Below are 19,391 nucleotides of genomic sequence, written 5' to 3'. Positions count from 1 at the left end.
TGGAGCCAGAACGGTCAGTTGTCGATGAAGAGGGTTGTTGACATTGTTTGTCTCGACGTGACTGTCTTCCTGTGTGGCCATTTACAATGTGATTACAATAATCTTCAAATAAACGGAACCAAATGCGTCCCTGAAATTGTAGTCGATTTGTAATGCGCCGCCCACTTACATAATCAGTCACTCGCCGCCGTAAACAAAGCCGTCGCGTCTGTTTGTCTTTCTTTGTCAACCAACACATAACTCACCTATCAGCACATCCAACTCCGCCCAACCACCCGGCACCATGATGCAAGGACGGCAGAAACAGTCCAAGCAGGAGCTCTTAGGCTTTCCGATGATGACGACTCCCGAGGTGCTTGAATGCCTCGGCGCGCTGGGCATCAATGTTCACGCCGACGACCTCCAGAAGCCAACACCCCAGTCAACACAAGCCATCTGGGCCGCCCTTCTGGAAGCTCTCACCGGAACACCGGTCGAGATGTTTGAGGGTCCCAAGGCGACGCTCCTCGGGATGATGCAGTACAGGGTGAGCTATCATTCACGCTTCACAGGCTGACAGACAGGAACTGTACGGCGACTCACTCCAGTTCCTCATCCTTTACCGTCATTGGTGAGTTTGGTTACTGCCGCCCCTCAAGCTAACAACAGTCGTCAACTCGCTCTTCTATGTGGTCTCAAGTCTTTCACCACCACTGACTTGACGCGCCCCGACCCACACCGCCTGCGCACCGTCCTGAGCGGCGTCATGAACTTTGCCAAGTTCCGCGAAGACAAACAGGGCCTGCACTTGGCGCTCTCGCAGCGCGCACACGGCGAGATGGACCGTGCTGTCGACCTCAGGCGCAAGCTGGACAGGGTCGAGGCTGCTATCGGCGACATTGCGTGAGTTATCCTTTCCCTATACTCAGCTAACGACCGTAGGGCCAAGAACGCAGACGAGGCGCCCAAAATGGAGGCAGCAAGGGCACGAAACAATGCCCTCCATGCTGAGCTCCTCCAGATGCACTCGTCACATCGCGAGACTGCAGACACATACGAACGTCTGAAGCAGGAACGTGCGGGCTTATCACAGGACGTTGCCGACACTGCCCGCGAGCTCGGACAGGTTCAGCAGCAGATCCGTGAGGCAAAGTCCCGTCTCGTCCGCTCCCCCGAACGCCTCAAGCGCCACCTCTCCGAGATGAGCTCCATGGTCGCTTCTGAACGTGCTACCCACTCGGGATACGTGACCAAGGCACGCGAGCTCGCCAAGCGTCTTGAGGTGTACGACAGCCTCGAGGCTGACCTCCGCCGCCTCGTCGATCTGGAGCGCGAGATCGATTCCCAACGAGCAAAGAGCGAAGAGCTCACACGCAACCGTACAGCCCTGCGAGCGCGTGTGGAGCAGGGGAAGATTGAGCGTGAGGGACTAGAAGAGCGTATTAAGCAGCTCGAACGACAACAGAGGAACACCGAAGACAGGCTGGAGCGCCAGAAGAGGATCACCGAGGAGAGCCGCGCAGAGGCCAAGGCCAAGATCCAGGCTTTGAAAGACGAGTGAGTTGACGTTTTCACAGGATTGTGCTGACCCTGCAGCTACGTCGTGCGTTCAAAGGAACGCCAGGGACTCAACAAGGAGCGCGAGCGTATCCTTGCCGACCACAAGGCTGTCACTGCCGAGATGGACGCCTTTGTCGAGGAGAACGAGCACGAGCTCAACGAGCTGTTGGCTCAATACTGGACGCTGCGAAAGGAAGCTGGTAAGTGTTACAGCGATCAACTAGACCTCCACATTGAGCTTTCACTGACGACACGCAGAGGACTATATGAACACGATGTCGGTCAAGCTTGGCCTCGGGGTCTAGAGTGTAGTAATATATATTGTGTACAAATGATGCCACCCGCGTGCGTGCTGCTAGTGCTTAGTCCCACCCTCTGGTTACCCATGTTGCTATGTTCGGCTTCGTCCTCATCGTCACAATCGTATCCGCTCGTTCGTCACCCTCTAGTTGCCCGAGCTTAGCGAACGGAAGAACTCGTTGTACGCGTTCTCGATGTCGAATAGCATCTGGCGAGACTGCTCCTCTGTGATCTCGTCGGAAGCCTTCATGGCATTGAGGGTAATGAGCCTGAGAGACGTCAACCTGGGGACCGGGAAGGAGGACAGGGGAAAAGCCCCGAAGAGGAGGTGGACACATCGGGAGCACCACCTCATGACGCGCATTACGCACCAGTGAATGATCTTTGCGCGGCCCTCCCACTCGGCGCTTCCTTTGAACTTTGCGTAGCCAGACATGACCTCGGTGAGGAGAGGGTGCAGTTGGTCTTTGGCGCGGAGGTTGAGCTTGAGCGCGTCCATAAAGGTGATGAAGGCCTGTATGTTAGCAAGGATGCGATTGAAATTACGTCCCCCGCATGTACTGGGGATGGCTGCAGCAACACGGTGCTGTGACTTGCTCGCCGGCGGAGCAGACTTACCTGTGTTGCCTCGGCCACGTATTTGCCGCTCTCGCCACCACCACCTGCCTCGGCGCTGTGTTCAACCGTGGCGGGTACACCGACTTGTATGCGGTGCAGAGCTGCAGGGTGGTCCATCTGTCGAGAGTTAGTGCACCATCCGTCATCCAGGCTCATAACTCGGTGGCCCAGTAGTACAACTGAACACACCGCGTCACCCAACTCACCCGATACCGCTTCATGAACGTCTCCACGCCCCCAATCTCCTCGCCCACAACCTTCATGACACTTTTATACTGAGCCAAGAGGCGAGTACATGCCGGCTCGTATTCCTTTGAGCTGACAGAATCCCGCACATATGCACGCTCCAGGTACTCGAGGCTGACGACGATGCTGTAGAGCGTTGCGAGGTTTTCGGTGCGTTCGCGCTCGGCCGGGGTGGTGGGCAGGCGGACCTCCTCATCGAGGTTCATTGCGACAGGGTGTGTGTTAGGGTATGAGAGCTCGATGTGGGATATGAGGTGTGGGGAATAAGAAGACACAGGAGTCGATCAAGAGCCCAAGACGCCGACTGTCGATAACATGACGCGGCCTAATAAGAGGTTTACTCCCGTTAGTTGGTCCCGTCACGACACGTGGCGTTAATTATTAATCTATTAATCTTTCTTAATGGATTTCGTAATGTCCCCCAGCACATCCAACACCCATCACAGGTCGTCTGATCTGACCCAAGAATGGCACCTACACATACAGGTACACAGGGCGAGCGCTGTTCCGAAAGGAGGCCCCACGGTCCGACGTCTGTACACCCAGCACCCGGAGGGTCTTCAAACAAAGAGCAGAGGGCGGCTGGCACGGGAGGAGAGGCCCGGAGGGCGGAAAAGGAGGGATTCATGCGAGCTCATGTTACCATCTCGAGTCCAATGAGACAAAGACCATATGCACTCTGGCCGGGTGGTGCCCGCAGCGCTGAGCACGGTGGGTTCGGACCGGGAATGGGCAGCGACGTGCTGGGGATTCGGGTTGATAGACCCGGGCCACAGGGGCTCGGCGAGGGCCGTGAGGGGCACCTGTCGGCGTCAAATCCTGTTAATGCATGGCTCCGCAGCAGGGAGTGCCGTGGAGGTGCCAATCATGGTGCATGTTGACCAGTGGCCAGTGGCCAGTGGTGGGTGCGAGAATGAGACGGGCTAATGTGCGATAAGGGGGAAGAAGAGCGTCGGCTCGATGTCAAGGATCAAAGAGGACGGTTGATGCACAAGAGATACGAGATTATGCGGCAGGATCCGAAGATCCGAAACGCTGATCCAAAATGACGCGCCCTGTACGCGACGCAGCGGGAATCGTGTTGTCACTCACAATTGCAACCAACGACCACGCTTCTCTCTTTCTCTCTTTCTCTCTCTCTCGCCCAGTGTCTATCTTGATTGCTTCAGTCCCCCGGTCTCTTCCACCGGTATCCGACTGCTCTTCATCGCCGAAGGAGCCGACGTTGTCCCCACCGTTGTCCGGGACACGGTTGAACCGCCCATCTCTCCGTTCCCATTCCCTCTCCTTTTGTCTTCCTCGCCACCGGTGTGTCATTGCCATCACCGTGTCTGTGTCTAGGCTCCTTATCTACCAGCTATGAGTGACGGTGATGATGGTAAGTCTCCCCCCTCCCTCGACTTCATAATGCCGAGCGCTAACGGTGTAGCCGTCTCCCCAGCTGTCGACTTCAGCGCTGGCGTTGTCGCAGGTACGTGGATGTCTGGGCCGCATGTGCGCCTGCAGATGTCAGCTCTTGCGCCGTGATCTTATTCTGAGAGCTGGTCGAGGCTCCCTGCCCCCCACCGCTGTGGACTGCAGCTTCATACCCTCTTGCGCGCCGAGGCTAACCACCCAGGTGCCGTCGGCCTCGTGGTCGGCCAGCCGTTCGATGTCGTCAAGGTGCGGTACCAGACCCCTGCCTTCAACGGCAAATACACCTCCATCTTTGGAGCGTTCCGTGAGTACCACTGGTCTCTGTATTGGCTGGCATGGCGCTGATCAGCAGGGTCCATCGTGCAGCAGGAGGGCACAGTCGGCCTGTTCAAAGGCGTCACTTCACCCATGGTGAGTCACACGAGCACGATGAAGGGCAGGTGCTGACAACCAGGCTGGCATTGCTTTCGTGAGTCTATCGAGCTGCGATAAACTCTGTCCATCTGAATCTAACCCACTAGGTCAACGGTGTCGTCTTCTCTTCCTACTCGTTCTTCATCAACCTCCAACACCCAGGAAACGGTAGCAGTCCAACGCTTGGGCAGATCACCCTGGCTGGCACAGGAAGCGGCATGCTCGCAGCGTGAGTGCTTGAGAGAGGTCCCTTCCCCATGGCGGTGGACATCCTTTTGCACACCCATGCTGACTTCAGTTTCCTGACATGTCCCATCGAGCTCGTCAAGGTGTGTGTACCATCGAAAAACGGGGGTTGGCCGGGTTCATGCGGCAGTGGCGTTATCCGACCCCGTGGGGTTGTTGGGCGCCCACATATCCACGGAACAAGGCTCCGTGGAGGTGAAGCTCCACAGTGTCACTTCTACGCGCTTCGCCGACTGTTTGACCCACCCTTAGACCTCGTAACGAGCACGTGTTCTGCTACTGACTATGGCAGATCCGTCAGCAGTCCATGCCCATCCACATGAACCCCTCGACATGGTCCGTCACCAAGGACATTTTGAGGCAGGGCGGTATTCGCGGTATCTACCGCGGCTTTTCGGCCACATTGATACGCGAGCTCGCGTATGGGCCGTACTTTGGCGCGTGAGTTCTGAATTTGGCCCACGTGTAAAGAGCCCAAAGCCTTGTCTGCCACTCTGTCAATTCTGCCGCTCCTTCGTCACATTTGTCATCCTTCAATGTGGAGCCGACAAAGTCGGAGTGCTGCACCAACTCGGACAATGCTGCTGCCATGTGCCAAGTCTGTGCAGACGACTCTCTGCTGACATTCAGATACGAGGGCATGCTGAGGCTGTTCAAGTGGCGCCGAAGGCGTGACGGAGAGGACCTCCATGAGAAACCGCATCGCCACGACCTCATCCACGAGGCGGAGGCTGAGATGCACACGCTCAGCTGGCCAGAGCTGATGGCTGCTGGCGGTGTAGCAGGTGTTGTGGCGTGGATGGTAAGTTGGCATCGGATGGATGTCGGCTGGACATGGGGCATTGGTGGTAGGAACGTCCTCCTACTGGAGTAAAACCCCGCCTCAATGGTTCTAGACCGCCACTACACAATGGTTCTGATGTTCTGACACGCTTTCTCCAGGTCACCTTCCCGTTTGACGTTTTCAAGACTCGCATGCAGAGCTCCTCCACCTTGGAGGAAGGTAGTGGAACGCGCAAACCACCTGGTCTATGGCGCGTGGCGACCGAAAGCATTCGTCGAGAAGGCCCAGGCGTCATGGTTGCAGGCCTCTGGCCCACCGTCGTTCGGTGAGTAGTGTGGAACGTGAACTGCAGAGTCGCACTCGCGAGAGTGTGCACCAATCGGCAGTCGTCAGGTGGGCGACATATGGAGGGACAAGTGGAGGTATGGTTTGGTGCCATTCCAGTCTGCCCTTCCCGAGAGGATTCCACGTCCTTTTGGGGTAGCACTGGAATGAACCGAGACGACCATGTGCGACCATCCACCGTCCATTGTCCGCGTCCATGCCTTGAGACTACGACAAGCAAGTTACTAGCACCGGCAACTTCTGAGCTAACCTAATCTCTTCGTCGCTGGGTGTGGCAGTGCGATCCCCGTGAGTAAGGCACTGGAAATTGAACGGCTCCACTGCGTGACAGTGAATAAAGAACGTGATACTGACAATTAGGCCAACATGGTCATCTTCCTCACTTTCGAGCTCATCGTGGGCGCGTTGTCGTAATTAAGCTCTAGATCAAGTCGCCAGGGGAGCACCGACATGAGCAGCCGCAGGCGCGATCAGCCCTTCTGCTTTAGTCGGTATGGCTGCCGCTACCTATGTTTGACTCTTGCGTGAACGCGTGTGAGTCTTGCTCACCAAACCTGCCCATGAGCCACGCTCACTCGAAAGTGTGCACATGGCACATTCCCTACGCCGCGTCTCGTACGTGTACGTACCCCTTGCACCAAACCGTCCTGGATCCCCTCGGCCTTCGCACCACTAGCCGCCACATCAAACTACTCGACCTGACAACTTCCTGCCCAAAGTATCCAACGTCCCCAGTACCCTGCACGGAAGCATACCCACTGCATTCTGCTGTCAATGTTAAACAGTGCCCATCGTGTAAGCCTGCGCCTCGTTGCATAGACGCCAGTCCTGCAGTTGTTGTTTGAAATGGTTAAGAAACTGACAATTCTGCTTGAGAGTGTAACGCTACCACTAACTTTGACAGCTATGCGTGTGAGCTTCGTAATTTGTCGGCAGTCAAGGACGGACTCTCAATACTACACAGAAACCCCATTCCTAAATGCCGTCAGTGGGTGCCATGGCAGTGCCAGCAAGAGTGCGCAGCTTGCCATGACAACGAACACTCCCTAAATACAAACCCCGGTCCTTGGAGCTTTGGCATAGTGGGGCATACGACGTTGTCCATGCGGAAAAGGCTGTCATATCGTATACCGCCCAGATTGTTCCTGCGGTGGCTGGTAACTGACATCCCGTCCGAGCCTTAGCTTGTCTGACATCCAAACCTAAGCTCAAGCCTATAGATGCAGCGTAGGTGTTGCATACTTATATTAAACAGAGCAGTGGAGTGTCATGTAAGTGCTTGGACGCCGAGAGGAGAGATGTACACGCTTGCAGTGGCTGGAAAAGGCGCTGAAGTCTGATCCTTCCCGCTCGTCGCTCGTCGGGGCCGAGCATCCAAAGTTTGCCAACGAGATCCAAGGTGACGGTACGGCGCCGGCAGACAGACTTGGAGTGTGCGTTCACTCGGCTGGACCCGCTTGTTCGGAATACGGTACTGAAACCTTGGGCCACAATTGGGCCTACATACTTATTATGTGTGAACCGAAGTCTTAATTACTCTTTTGCCAGGGGTCTGTTACTCTGGTCACTGTCGACCTTGGTCTACGTTGGAAGTGGCCAGCACAGGAGGTGCTGTTCGGGTTCTGTGTGAGTGGGTTCGTGTGTTGCATGCGTTGGCCAGAACATCGCGTGGGATGAACGCGGATGAGCCGCGGAAGGTCGTGACGTTTAATTTCTTCTGGTCATGCCGCGTGGCGGCGGATAGGAAGATGCGAGGGGAAGCGACTGCGGTTTCTGCATTCCAGGTAGAACGACCCGCGCGTACTGCCCATATATGCAGCACTATGTTCTTGACTGGGAGGCTCGCTGTTCGGAATGAGCATCTCGGAGCGAGCAAAGTTGGCGCCGCGGAACAACGACTAGGTACCGATGTTCCCTGGCACCGAGCATGCGGGTCAGGAGTTTGGCTCAGGACAAGCCGGATCTGCGCGCTGTCACGTACATGCCCCTCACTCTGGCGACCCCCGCTCTCTGATCTCTGTGAGCTCCAACCTCACGACGGGGGTCGCCGCCACAGCGCCACACGGTCCACCGACACGTTGTTCAACGACGAATCGCCTGGAGAGGCCGGGGAGGGGCAACATGTGTGGCATCAGCGTGGCATGAGATGGTGGTGACGTCCGTTACGAACGCTCCAATGCCAACATCACAGACACCCGATCTCGTTTTCTCGATGATCTATGATGCGGCGGGGGTATCATATGTGTGTGGTGCTTGTGGAACATCCGAGGCCTGGTACCGTGGTACTGTACTGGGTAAAGGTGCTGCCACTGGCCGCCACTGACGGTGTTGGTGACGAGCATGGCTTGCAACTGATCGCCTGATCGCTGGCCCGACGCCATGACTGTTCTATCTTTTCGAGACCCCGGGTGTTGCATTTTGATCGGACCGGGTGCATCATCCCCCCTTTCCGTTGTGCTCACCAGCGATGCAAATTGTGCCATGCGAGATCGACGTGAGCATTTGCATTCCGTCTAATTGCCTCGCTTCCACCACAAGCTCCACACCTTAGTTGTCGCAATTTGGCTGGGGCAATTTGGGAAGCCAGAGTACGTGAGCGGGCTGGCCCACTTCCTCAAGGGCTCCCCTTCCGTGGACCAGGAAAATTACCCGGAACACAACAACTTTGCCTCGCTCTCGGATGAGCAAAGAGTACACAAGGCCAGACCTATAGGGGCCAGAAACTGCACACAAAGTAGACGAGACCGGGCAAAAGGAGAGACATGTCCACAGGTAATGCGAGCCCGCCGCGCAACCCGCCTTCCCGCTCCCCGCTGCCCTGGACCCGCTTCCGAGCGAGAGTTTGGGCTGGAATGCCTGGCGAAGAAGGTAGCCGCTGCCGTCACGTCGCGTGTTCAGAGCGTCAGCACAGTGCTGCCCGCCCGGTCTAGAGGTCCCTCGGAAGAGGCGTACTGGCCGGACCGCCTCTTGCTCCTTGACGACGTGCCGCATCGAGCTCCAGGGCGGCCGGTTCATCCGGGCTTGTCGGACACGCAGGGATGCCAGCAACCCGTGTTCCGCAAACGCTCTCAACGGGGCGAGCAGAGGAGCATAACTCTGTGTGGTGCAAAGCCCCGGTGGACGTCGTACTGCTCGTGCCCGGCTTAGGATGTGCGTCCCTGCTTGCCTGATGTGCCCTGCGTCGTGCGCGTTTAGCGGGCTGCAACATGGGCTGCCGTTTACGATCACACAGGTCGACGGGACAGGCTACGGGAAGAAACCCAGGCCAAGACGGCAAACGAAGAGTCTGACCACCCAGAGCAAGGAGACATGATAGAGGACAACCAGAAGCATCAAAAGGGCAACGTAACGTACGACGAGCAACACGGCAGCCATCTCCCACAACACTTTCTCTCCCAACCCATCTTCTCACACTCACTCTCACTTCCTCTTGCACTCTTCGACCTGTGGACCAGTTGAGATCGACTCTTGCTCAACGGGAGATCAAATAATACCCACTGTCGCCCCCCTGTTGTTCTTTTTGACCCCCCTCCCCACCACTGTCGAGTCGTCGCCATGCTTCTTCGCCTGCTTCCTGTCCCTTCCCCGAGTCAACCTTCTCCCCCTACGATCCTCTTCACCCTCCCCCTTCCTGCGTCGCCTTATACGTGAGTTCAACACACTCCCCCCATACCCCTCGAGTATAATTCTGACAGCTTAGCTCGCGCGCCCTCCCCTTGCCACCCAACCTTCTCGCTCACCGCAGCCTCTGCCTGCAGGAGGACATCGAATGTGCCAACGTCTTGTTGGGTGACAAGTCCAGCTGGATCAGTGGAGTAAGTGGCCGACCCAACATGCTAAATTTGTTATCAGTGCACTGACACCGCCTCCAGGTTGTTGACAATGTCACATTCTCTCTGCCTCACGCCACGATTATCGTGCATCTGGTTGACGGATCTACCGTCAGCCTGGATCTGACCGGCGACTGTGTGGCGCAGCTGCACCGCGTTGTCAATGAGGTCCAGCTCTCGTTCGCCGCCGCCGCCGCACCACTTCCTCCTCCCCCGCCAGCTGCGGCGCCGGCAGACACGCCGCGTTCGAGCATGTCATCTGATCGCTCCAACTCGTCCCTCTCGCTTCCCTCGTCGGCTGCCAACTCTCGCCGGACACCATCTTCACTGCTCTTGTCCCTGTTGTCACCACTGCTCCCAAACCCCGCCCTGGCCGTCCAAGCTCCTCCTCACGTCGCGGTTCACCAGCAGCCCGCGCGCGCACACCGCCGCCAGGCACGCTCGCTGCTCGTTGACGCGTACCGCCGCTACGTCCTTCCCCTCATCAAGGACCGCCTCCCATCTGCATACCTCCTCTGGTCTATCCAGAGCGAGACCGCTACCAAGATGGACGAGTTCACCCGCCTTCGTGACGAGATCTACTCGCTTCTCGAGCAGGCCGGCGTCGACCCCATGGCCGTTGACACCACCTCGCCACTCAAGCGTTACCGCTTTGCCTGCACCCAGTCGTCGATCGCCACCCTCTCGTGCGAGTCGGAGAGCTCCTCGCGTCGGTCCTCGTTAGAGTCAACCGAGTCCACCTCCCCCCAGACCTTCCTCCTCAGCATTCCCCCCGCTCACACCCTCCCCCTCAAGCAGCGCGTTGCATACAGCGCCCAGCTCACGCGTCTCACTCAGCTCGCCTCGCGGATCGGCAGTATCACGAAGCTTGCATCCCGCTACGAGCGCGAGGAGGGCAAACGCCGCTGGCTCGAGCAGCTCGACCTCTCTCGTGACGCTGACAAGGCCTGTCGCCGGGCCTTCTCCAACGGCCTCCTACCTCGTAGTGCCACGCTCAGCGCCGCTCCCCTCCGCCGCTCCTCTCTCCGCCAGAGCATCACCGCCGAGGACATTGAGCGCGAGGCTCGCTTCGCCGCTGCAACCGCCACAGCCGCCCTCGAGGACATTCTCGAGGCCGCGTCGGACGACGACGAGCCCGACCTCTCGGACAGCCGTTCGAGCGTATCTGCCTCCCCCGAGCCCCGCACACCTACCACGCAGCAAAGCCTCACTCTCTCGTTCGACGACGGCGACTGCCAGATGGACTCGGCACCGGCACTCATTCTTTCCCACTCTGACGACTCGCTGAGCGAGCGTGACCAGTGGGAGAGTGAGTCGGAGCCCGAGATTCGCCCCAAGAAGTGGAACTCGGGCAGAAATGGCAAGCAGCACATGGCTCCCATTAGGTCACTCCCCGCTTCCTCATGGCGCGTCGAGGCCTGTAACTAGACAACCAACACGGACACTGGGATCCCGCCGATCCCGCACCTTCCCTTATCTCGCTCCAGCAATCACTGTCTCTTCGACCCAAGCATCTATCTCTCCTGCCGTATTTTAAAACGGCTGCGCTCGCCGGACGAGTCGCACCGCACATACCTCAAGGACACTCAACCGCCTGCCTATTAGGGACGACGCCAGTCAAGACTCTCTTTCTCCGGACACTCTGGCACTCCCACTACTATCTCTGTTCCCCATCCCTTGGTTTTGCATCGCACGGACCTTGTCCTCCAAACCATTTATCACGACCAGACGTTGCTCGCTCGTTCACACTGCGGCAGCAGCGGCATGGCAACAGCTACGACAATTGCACGCAGCAGTATAGACACACCTACCTAGTTGTACATTGCTACAGATGAATCTCTGCTCCCGAAACCACCTTCTTACGAGCACTGTAAACGTTCCTTCAATGTTTGCCGCCAACGGACGCAAGCTGTGCGCTGCTCACCGTTTAGGCAGGCCAGCTGCAGCCAGCTGCCGGATGGTGTTGTTCACGTGAACTACATCTGCTACGCGTTTTGGACGTGATGTCAAGTCCGTGGCGCAGGGTCGGGAGGGACTGTGGCGTTGGTTGTCGCGTCGCGATCGACATACGCTGGTGGACCGTCACGCTGTGGAGCGCCGTCCACACCTGCACCCATGGTCTGGAGTCGGGGCGCGGCTGGAAGCACTGGCACTGTGGGCACAGGAAGTGACGGGTACAACGCCCCCGAAGAAGGGGGTTGTAGAGAATACTGGGCCATCTGATACTGCTGCTGCGGGTACAGTGGTTTAGGGAACGGTGGTTGGGGCTGTGCGTAGTCTTGCTGTGGAGCGAAGGGGCGCGGATAGGAAGGATGCGGCTGAGAGTGCTGCCATGTCTGTGGCGTTGTCGAGTGCACTGGCGCCCGTGCCGGCGATGGAGGCAGCAAGACGGGTTCCATAGCGCCAGGACGGAATGTCATCGGGCGGGGAGTAGGGGCAGTGGCAGCCGACGCTCGGTGGTTCAGCGGTTGTGCGGGCACAGAGGGGCCGACAACGCGTGGAACCGGCGGCACAACTGTTGGTGAGGCAATGGATGCCGACGTTGACGACGACACCTGGGCGGCCAAATTGGCCGAATCTATCAGACCTCTGTCCTCGGCCGGGGGCGATGAGGATGGCGTGAGCCGCGGGATCCGCAGCACAATCCGCTCAGTGGCAGCCTCAGATGATGTTGGCGGTGTTGAGTTACGGGGGGTCTCAATGGGTGTCGTAGGTGAGGGTGCGGACGGGGCCGGAGAAGGATACACGTCAAGCGTGTCGTCCTTGACGATCAGGTCTGGAATGGCAGGAACGGTAACGAACTCCACTTTTGAGATCACTTTGACCGCGGGTGGAAGTTCGGCTGGCAGCTCGGTTACGGCCTTGACAGACGCGCCTGCTGGCTTTGGCACCAGTTGGACTGGCACCTCACTAGCCGTCTCACTTGCTCCCTTGCGCAGTGGCGTCGGCGTCGGTGTCACATTTGGCTTGGCCCGTGGACGACGAGTGGTGCTCGATGGAGCTGACGAATCTTCTTCGGGAGTGGCCTGTCGACGCGTACGGAGAGTCATACGCGCCTGTGGTGTCGCATTGGTACTGGGCGCGGGCGTCTCGGGAGGCGCAGATCCCTCCATGTGGGCCAGCAATGCGTGCGTACGCGCAAGGTGAGGGTTGGATGCGAGCTCGGGGCCAAGTGCACAGAGCTTACCGCGCCTGCGTTTCTTTGCTGCCCGCTCGAGCAGGACGAGCTCATCAACTTCCCACCACGATGGAACACCTTCCTGACCAAGTAGTCCGATGGCGTGTCCCATGGCAGCGGACGTGAGAGCACGGTCGCCGTAGCCGCCCTCAAGGACCGAGACAACCTTACCCATTGTGTGCTTATCAGCAAAGGCTGCAAGATCGCGCGTGTACCGCGAGTAGAACGAGACAGGGACACGGCGGTCGTGGCGCTGCATGCCCTGGTGCTCATGCTCGCAGGCATCGAAACCAGCACTGGGCGTCAGCTTATGAGGCACTATGATAGCTCACCTGATGAACAGGATTGTCCTCTCCGGGTCGGCCTCGGTCTCCTTCATGAATACCAGCGCTCTCTCGAGCAAGGTAAGGTATTTCGGGTAGATTCTCTCGTAAAAGTCTTCCTCGGACGCGTAAGGTTGGAGATGAATGTTCTCACTGACGTCAGCTGTCACTGTTTTCAGTCTGAAACTCACATGTATTGGCCATGGGCGGCAAGGCTGACACTAGCGTCCTTGACAAGTTCAAGGTCTCCATCCTGGGTCTGAGCCCAGTCCCAAAACAATAACTCACCTCGCAGGGATAGCTGTAAATATCGTGCACGGACCCGTAGAACGCCTTCCAACCTCGCCTGGCACCCTTGGGCCCACGCATCTGGGGTGGCTTACCAGCTTTGACAGCGAGGTCTTCGGCATAGGACGCTGCATTGTGAGGCATAACGAGAGCTTGAGTGCCATTGCCGTGGTGCAGGTCAAAGTCAATAATGATGGCACGGTCAATGTCATGTTGGAGGTAGCCTATGAGGGTCAGCGGATATTGACGACGATGTACGCACCGTGCAGAGCGCCGACGACGACGTTGTTCACGTAGCAGAAGCTGTTGTCAGCTACCAATCGTGACACCGTCGACCTTACCCAGAAGGTGCGTCCTCACCGCAGTGATGGCCAGGGGGACGAATGGCGCAGAAAGCTTTGGTAAATTCTGGCAACGGCTTCGTACTGGACGGTGACCCGGGGGAGCTGTTGACAGGGGTACTTGGACGTGAGGGAGTGGTAGAACCGCAGACGCCGTCGACTGCCTGACACACAGTCTGGATCTTCACTCATTAATACGACTGTCTTCCTTCACTCTCACTCACAGATCCCTCAATGGCGACAATGCTTCCAGGGCCAAGGTAGAGGTCGCCAGGGTTGAGGCCCATGTCATCGGGGATCTCGCACCCAGTGTTCTTGATCGCCTCTACAGCGTTGCTGGCCCACTTGTACAGGTCGCGCAGATACGTGCTGCTGGGAATGGCCGCACCCCGCGTCATGGGGAGGTAAGGAAAGGGCGCTTCGACGGGTGGCGAGTGTGCCAGTTGAAGGGCCGGGTGGTGCATGAGGATCTGGCCAGGTGAGGAGGGCAGAGGAGGCGGCGAGATGATGTGGGCATGCAAAGGAGGGAGGAATGGCGACGACGATGCAATGGACAGTCCTGAGAGCATGGAAGCCAGGTCTTCCCCACCTGGGGAGGCAGGTGTTGCGCTATCCAAGGCACGTGCAAGAGCAGCCTCAGTTTCGAGGCGAGAGAGGGCTGCGGCGATACCAAGGAGGACGGCGCGAATACGCTCCGGCCGCTCAAAGATGTGCGACGAGTTGGGGTGGCGGATATACTTGTGCTGTAAGCATGCCGGCTGGATGCAGAGAGCCAGTGGCAAGACTGGCGCCATTGTTGTTGTTGCTCAGTGGCGCAGAAAGAAGGCGTGAGGAGGAGGGGCTGTAGGGCTACATGCGTCAGTTTGTGATGTACATGACTCTGCAGAGATGCTCGCCTGTGAGATATCCTTCTTCCAGAGGTCGTTGTCGCAGCGGCTGAGCGGGATGCTGGCGAGATGGCCGTGGTCGACGGCGGAGGGGTGGTGTTGAGGGAAAGACGTTGAAATGTTGACGTCCATTCAAGTGTCAACACGGACGGGCGCGGAAGCAATTCTCACCACCACCCACACGCACCTCACTGTTGTCGACACTGCCCTCACCAACAACCACAACAATAGCAAATACCAGCATCCACCTATCACACAGCGACCCATCCACTCTCCCATGTCGACGGACGAGTCAGCCCCCACCGTGGCCACTGCGGTGACGGCAGATGAAAGTGCACTCGCCGTCCCCGCCGCTCCGGGCACTTCTCCCGACAAGCGCGCTCGCAAACGGAAACTCGATGTGGATACGTCTTTGATCATTACGGAGGGCCGACGACGACGACGGTCGCCGAGCCCCGCGCATGATGTCAAGCCCGACCTTGATCCTCGTGATCCCGAGCGCGCAAAGACTCTAGGCTTGCAGCTGCTGGCCAGAATCATGGCCATGAAAGACTCAAAGTGCGTTGGCCGTGGCGTGCGCGTCATTGACGTTCGGAACTTTGAACTGGCGATGCGATGGTGAACATCTGGCTGACGGAACAGTGGTGATGAAATGGCCCAGCCCTTCCTCAAGCTGCCAAACAAGGTGGGCCATGGACAACAGTGAAAGACCGAGGAAAGAAGGCTGATCACCACTCCAGCGCCAGTTCCCAGACTACTACGAGACCATCAAGCATCCCCTGTCACTGGAACAGGTGCGCGACAAGCTGGATATTGCCAAATACAATCAACTGCGAGACGTCTGCAATGATCTAGGTCAAATTTGGAACAATGCCAAGCGCTGTGAGTTGGTCTCGCTGCAGCAGTGTGATAGGCCGCGTCTGCACCCCAAAGGACCGTCACTGATGGATAGACAACATGCGCGATTCGACATTATTCCAATGGGCCAAGAAGCTGCACAAGATAACTCGGACTTTTTACAACCACCATGTGTCGGGCAAGGAGGAATCCGAGAGCGAGGAAGAAGCGCCTGCACCACCACCACCGCGCCAACCAACGACTGCGGACGCGGACGCGGCCGACGACGTGGAGGACGAAGCCGACAACGCAACGGCAGGACCATCCACACCTGCCGAAGAGTCTGCAGCTACTCCAAAGGCCACGGGACGCAAGCGCGGAAGTTACATGAAGGACGGACCAACAGTGTACAAACTGATCAAGCCATGTATGAGGGCCATTAAGGAGGCCAAGGCGGAAGAGTGAGTACTGCGACCGGAAGGAAGCATAAGCTGACTCTCCAGTGGCTCGGATCGCGATGTGGCGGACATTTTCCTCACACTTCCTGACCGCAAGGAGTTTGCGGACTATTACAAGACGATAAAGGACCCAATCTCTCTGGATGAGATTGAGCATCGCATGGTCTCTAGACGATATGACTCGTCAGACCTGTTCTTTGCCGACGTCGAGCTCATGTGTGACAACGCCATGGCGTACAACGAAGACGAAAGCGAGGTGTGGAGCGACGCGCACCAGATCCGAGGTATTGTCGCCATGCACCGCGAGCTTGTCAAGGAGAGGCTCGCTCAGCCAAAGGGCCACGTACCACCCAAACCCAGAACTTCAACAACAATCACGCCTGCTCGACCCGCACCTCTCCCCAACAGTCAGGCGCAACCCGGCGTCATGCGGCCTCCTGAAATCCGTTCCACCTACACACAATCGTCTTACAACGCATACAGCACGCCTCCAAGCCACCACCCGCCACTGCCCAACCATTCACCTGCTGCTCCTACCGCACCGACACCAGCACCCTACCTGCCTCAACTTCCCCATGGCGTCGTGACCGAAGAGGTCGTGTCTTCTCTCGACCGCTACCCAGCCGTTGAACAACAAGCATGGGTTGCGTCCCTCCCACCTTTTGCGCAAAGCATCTACCGCCAGATGGCCGCTGTCAATGAGGCTCGCAAGCGCGGTGTTGCGCCACCAGCACCACCCCCAATGTCTCCCTCTAAAGACGTCCCTCTTTCACGGTCCCCGGCGATTAAACACATCGACTTGACTTACGGCCAGTCTTCGTCAACATCAACAGCACTGGCACTCTCGCTCGCCCCGACGCTGTCTGCCGAACCTTCCCCCGCTCGCCAGTCCATCAGGCTACAGAACCTCCGTGGCATCATGACCCACGCTGTATCGGTGTCGCAGGACACGGCCCAGCTCGAAGTAACGGCCTGGATGGACCACGCCGAGGCTGCTAGCCCTGGATCCTCCCAAAAGGACGCAGCCTCCCCCGATGTTATCCTCAAGGTAAACGGCGCGCCCGCGCCCCGCCCAACTGTCATCTACGGCACCGAGACTCACAAGGACCGCCCTACGGCTGTGCGCTGGACGGTCAATGTTCGGGGCCTCGAGACCAAAATTGAGGTCGTAGCAACAAGACCTGGCTGGCTGGCTGAAACGAGCGCGATTTTCGTCAACAAGCAGTTCTAGACGAGGCAAGGCAACGAGGGGGATGCGTGCTCCTCCCCGCTTCCATCATGTGATTAAGAGAGGAAGGGACAGAGATGACGACGGCAGAGTGGATCCACACATCGAGGACCCGCGATCCGGCGAGACGAGTGCAACACAGACACGCAGGGTAGATTGTGATAATAGGGAATTTAGGGCGCTTGTAAAGTTGCGCAGTATAGGTAGCATGCAACGTTACAACAAGGAAGGACAGGGGGTGACAGGTATCTCGAGGAGTAGAGGGTAGCGGGAGGAGGACGACTACGCCTTCATGCTGGAACGGCGGCTACGCGTAGGGCGAGCTGGCGACTCGTTCTTGGAGGGGGTACTGGGGACCTTGCTGTTGCCCTTGGGAGTCGACTTGACGTTGGGAGTAGCATTGGCGCTCGACCTGCCGCTACGGATGGGAATGACCACGCTGACACGGTTCCTGCTTTTGTTGTTGGGTTCAGGCGAGGCAGTCTCATCATCGGTTTTGACTGTGTTGCGGGTGGGCATGACAACGCTGAGGCGGTTCCTTTTCGACTTTTTCGGCTCGGGCTGGACTTCCTCCTCCTCCTCCTCCTCCTCTTCTTCGCTCTCAATGGCGTTGCGGGTGGGCATAACCACGCTCAGACGGTTCCTCTTGGACTGCTTTGGCGGCGGCTGAACCTCCTCTTCCTCGCTCTGCTCACCATTGGGCTCTCGAGCCTCCTGGTCCGCATCCTCACCCCTCTCCTCATCTTCCGCCACTTCCTCATCTTCCACCACTTCCTCCTCTTCCTCCTCCTCCTCCTCCTCCTCCTCCTCCTCATCGCCCCGGACAGGGAGAGGAGGCTGACCGGCCACGCGCTTGAACGCGTAACGGCACACCTTGAGACCCTTCGTGAGACCGGGGGCCATCCACGCGCGCTCAACGACGTACAGTCCATCGTAGCGATAGCCCTGGACAGGAGCGTAAGGAGAGTCGAGCTTGAAACCGCGAATCACGCGGACGGGCTTGTGGGTCTCGGCCGACTTCTTGAGCGCAGCATTGGTGGGGGTCTCGAAGCTCTGGTCAAATGTTTGGGGCGCGGTACGCAAGTTCTTGGGAGCGGTGGAGGTGCCTTTCAGGTCGCGGCCACCAGAGCCAGTGTAAGTGAAGGCTTCGCCGAGGTCGACACTGCCATGTTAGCAAAGGATTAGTTTGTGTATGACCAACTCACTCGTCGGGGTAGCCGCCAGAAAGTGCGACGCTCCAAGCTCCCTTTTCGTAATTGCCGCTGATGCCTGCGACAGGTGGCCCGTGGACGGCAGCTGTCGAGCAGTCCATGCGGGACTCCCACCATGTGCCCACCTTGACGCCAGGGATGTGTCCAAACTGCTTGCTGGTGCGCGTTAGTACTACACTACTGATTGCTACGCAAAGCGTCATCTCCGACGTACGGGTCCTGTGTGCGCACGCCAAGACGCTGGGCGAAGCGCTGAGGTTCAGACCCGCGACAGTACGCAGATGGCGTGTATGGCCTTTTGCCCTTGTCTTCGTCGTCACTGTCGGTGTTGTCGTCATAATCGCCATCCGACAGCGCGACATGTCGGACGGGCGCAATGGATTGGCGCGTGCTGCGACGACAAGGGGTGTTGTCCTCTTTGGACTTGTTGGGCTTGGCCCTCTTGGATCTACACCTGGACTCGGGTTCGGACTCGGACTCGCTGTCTTGGTTTTCACCCTTGTCGACGTACGCGTCGTCGGTGCTTTTCTTGAGCTTGTTCAAGTCCTTGGCCCTGGGACGAGCGAGCGTCTTGGGTTTGGGCGCGGCAGGCGGTGCGAGGCCGAGTGAGAGGAGGAGCGCTTCATTGTCCCTTTACTCATCAGCTCCAAGGCTTTACTCAGAGAGCACCACTGACACTCACTTGATATTCTGTAGACGTTGTTCTTCGTATGATAAGGACATTGTGGCCCGGAATGGATGTTGTTGACAAGAAACGCGTTCTGCGACAAAGATGGGCTTGCTCAGGAATTGAAGACAGGCACACGTCCCCCAAAGGGCAAAGGCCACAGGCCACGGGCCGTACGGGTGTGGGTTGTGTTTGCATGTGTTGGGCGAACATTGGCCGCACGGAAGCAAATCAC

General features: G+C 58.0%; 7 protein-coding genes across 7 annotated transcripts; 4 read left to right on the top strand and 3 right to left on the bottom strand.

Moving 5' to 3' along the window:
- Positions 1 to 283: 283 nt before the first annotated feature.
- NUF2 (kinetochore-associated Ndc80 complex subunit nuf2) lies at positions 284 to 1,844 on the top strand (the record flags this gene model as incomplete). Its single annotated transcript, XM_028616154.1, has 6 exons — positions 284 to 526; positions 564 to 610; positions 649 to 882; positions 922 to 1,536; positions 1,576 to 1,739; positions 1,798 to 1,844. The coding sequence occupies 6 exons, from the start codon at positions 284 to 286 to the stop codon at positions 1,842 to 1,844; spliced, it is 1,350 nt and encodes a 449-aa protein (XP_028480011.1).
- A 140-nt stretch (positions 1,845 to 1,984) lies between these two features.
- Positions 1,985 to 2,909, bottom strand: VPS28 (Vacuolar protein-sorting-associated protein 28; the record flags this gene model as incomplete). Its single annotated transcript, XM_028616153.1, has 4 exons — positions 1,985 to 2,108; positions 2,211 to 2,353; positions 2,458 to 2,574; positions 2,664 to 2,909. The coding sequence occupies 4 exons, from the start codon at positions 2,907 to 2,909 to the stop codon at positions 1,985 to 1,987; spliced, it is 630 nt and encodes a 209-aa protein (XP_028480010.1).
- A 1,153-nt stretch (positions 2,910 to 4,062) lies between these two features.
- On the top strand, positions 4,063 to 6,058 carry EHS24_000318 (uncharacterized protein; the record flags this gene model as incomplete). Its single annotated transcript, XM_028616152.1, has 11 exons — positions 4,063 to 4,081; positions 4,133 to 4,174; positions 4,322 to 4,423; positions 4,472 to 4,530; positions 4,574 to 4,588; positions 4,641 to 4,762; positions 4,832 to 4,862; positions 5,072 to 5,220; positions 5,260 to 5,581; positions 5,722 to 5,888; positions 5,950 to 6,058. The coding sequence occupies 11 exons, from the start codon at positions 4,063 to 4,065 to the stop codon at positions 6,056 to 6,058; spliced, it is 1,137 nt and encodes a 378-aa protein (XP_028480009.1).
- Positions 6,059 to 9,463: 3,405 nt separating this feature from the next.
- On the top strand, positions 9,464 to 11,166 carry EHS24_000317 (uncharacterized protein; the record flags this gene model as incomplete). Its single annotated transcript, XM_028616151.1, has 3 exons — positions 9,464 to 9,555; positions 9,609 to 9,723; positions 9,781 to 11,166. 3 exons carry the CDS (start codon positions 9,464 to 9,466, stop codon positions 11,164 to 11,166), a joined length of 1,593 nt encoding a protein of 530 aa, XP_028480008.1.
- Positions 11,167 to 11,744: 578 nt separating this feature from the next.
- On the bottom strand, positions 11,745 to 14,662 carry EHS24_000316 (uncharacterized protein; the record flags this gene model as incomplete). Its single annotated transcript, XM_028616150.1, has 7 exons — positions 11,745 to 13,212; positions 13,249 to 13,392; positions 13,431 to 13,468; positions 13,528 to 13,751; positions 13,790 to 13,830; positions 13,869 to 14,050; positions 14,093 to 14,662. The coding sequence occupies 7 exons, from the start codon at positions 14,660 to 14,662 to the stop codon at positions 11,745 to 11,747; spliced, it is 2,667 nt and encodes an 888-aa protein (XP_028480007.1).
- Positions 14,663 to 15,032: 370 nt separating this feature from the next.
- EHS24_000315 (uncharacterized protein) lies at positions 15,033 to 17,281 on the top strand (the record flags this gene model as incomplete). The annotated part of the gene is made up of 5 exons (XM_028616149.1): positions 15,033 to 15,313; positions 15,398 to 15,440; positions 15,496 to 15,637; positions 15,708 to 16,053; positions 16,096 to 17,281. 5 exons carry the CDS (start codon positions 15,033 to 15,035, stop codon positions 17,279 to 17,281), a joined length of 1,998 nt encoding a protein of 665 aa, XP_028480006.1.
- Positions 17,282 to 17,560: 279 nt separating this feature from the next.
- On the bottom strand, positions 17,561 to 19,212 carry EHS24_000314 (uncharacterized protein; the record flags this gene model as incomplete). The annotated part of the gene is made up of 4 exons (XM_028616148.1): positions 17,561 to 18,440; positions 18,484 to 18,645; positions 18,704 to 19,120; positions 19,172 to 19,212. The coding sequence occupies 4 exons, from the start codon at positions 19,210 to 19,212 to the stop codon at positions 17,561 to 17,563; spliced, it is 1,500 nt and encodes a 499-aa protein (XP_028480005.1).
- Positions 19,213 to 19,391: the final 179 nt, after the last annotated feature.

This window comes from Apiotrichum porosum, assembly GCF_003942205.1.
Source record: "Apiotrichum porosum strain DSM 27194 chromosome Unknown scaffold_1, whole genome shotgun sequence".
Classification (NCBI taxonomy): domain Eukaryota; kingdom Fungi; phylum Basidiomycota; class Tremellomycetes; order Trichosporonales; family Trichosporonaceae; genus Apiotrichum; species Apiotrichum porosum.
Note: the sequence above shows the minus strand (reverse complement) of the source record. Positions and strands in the feature narration are given on the sequence as shown.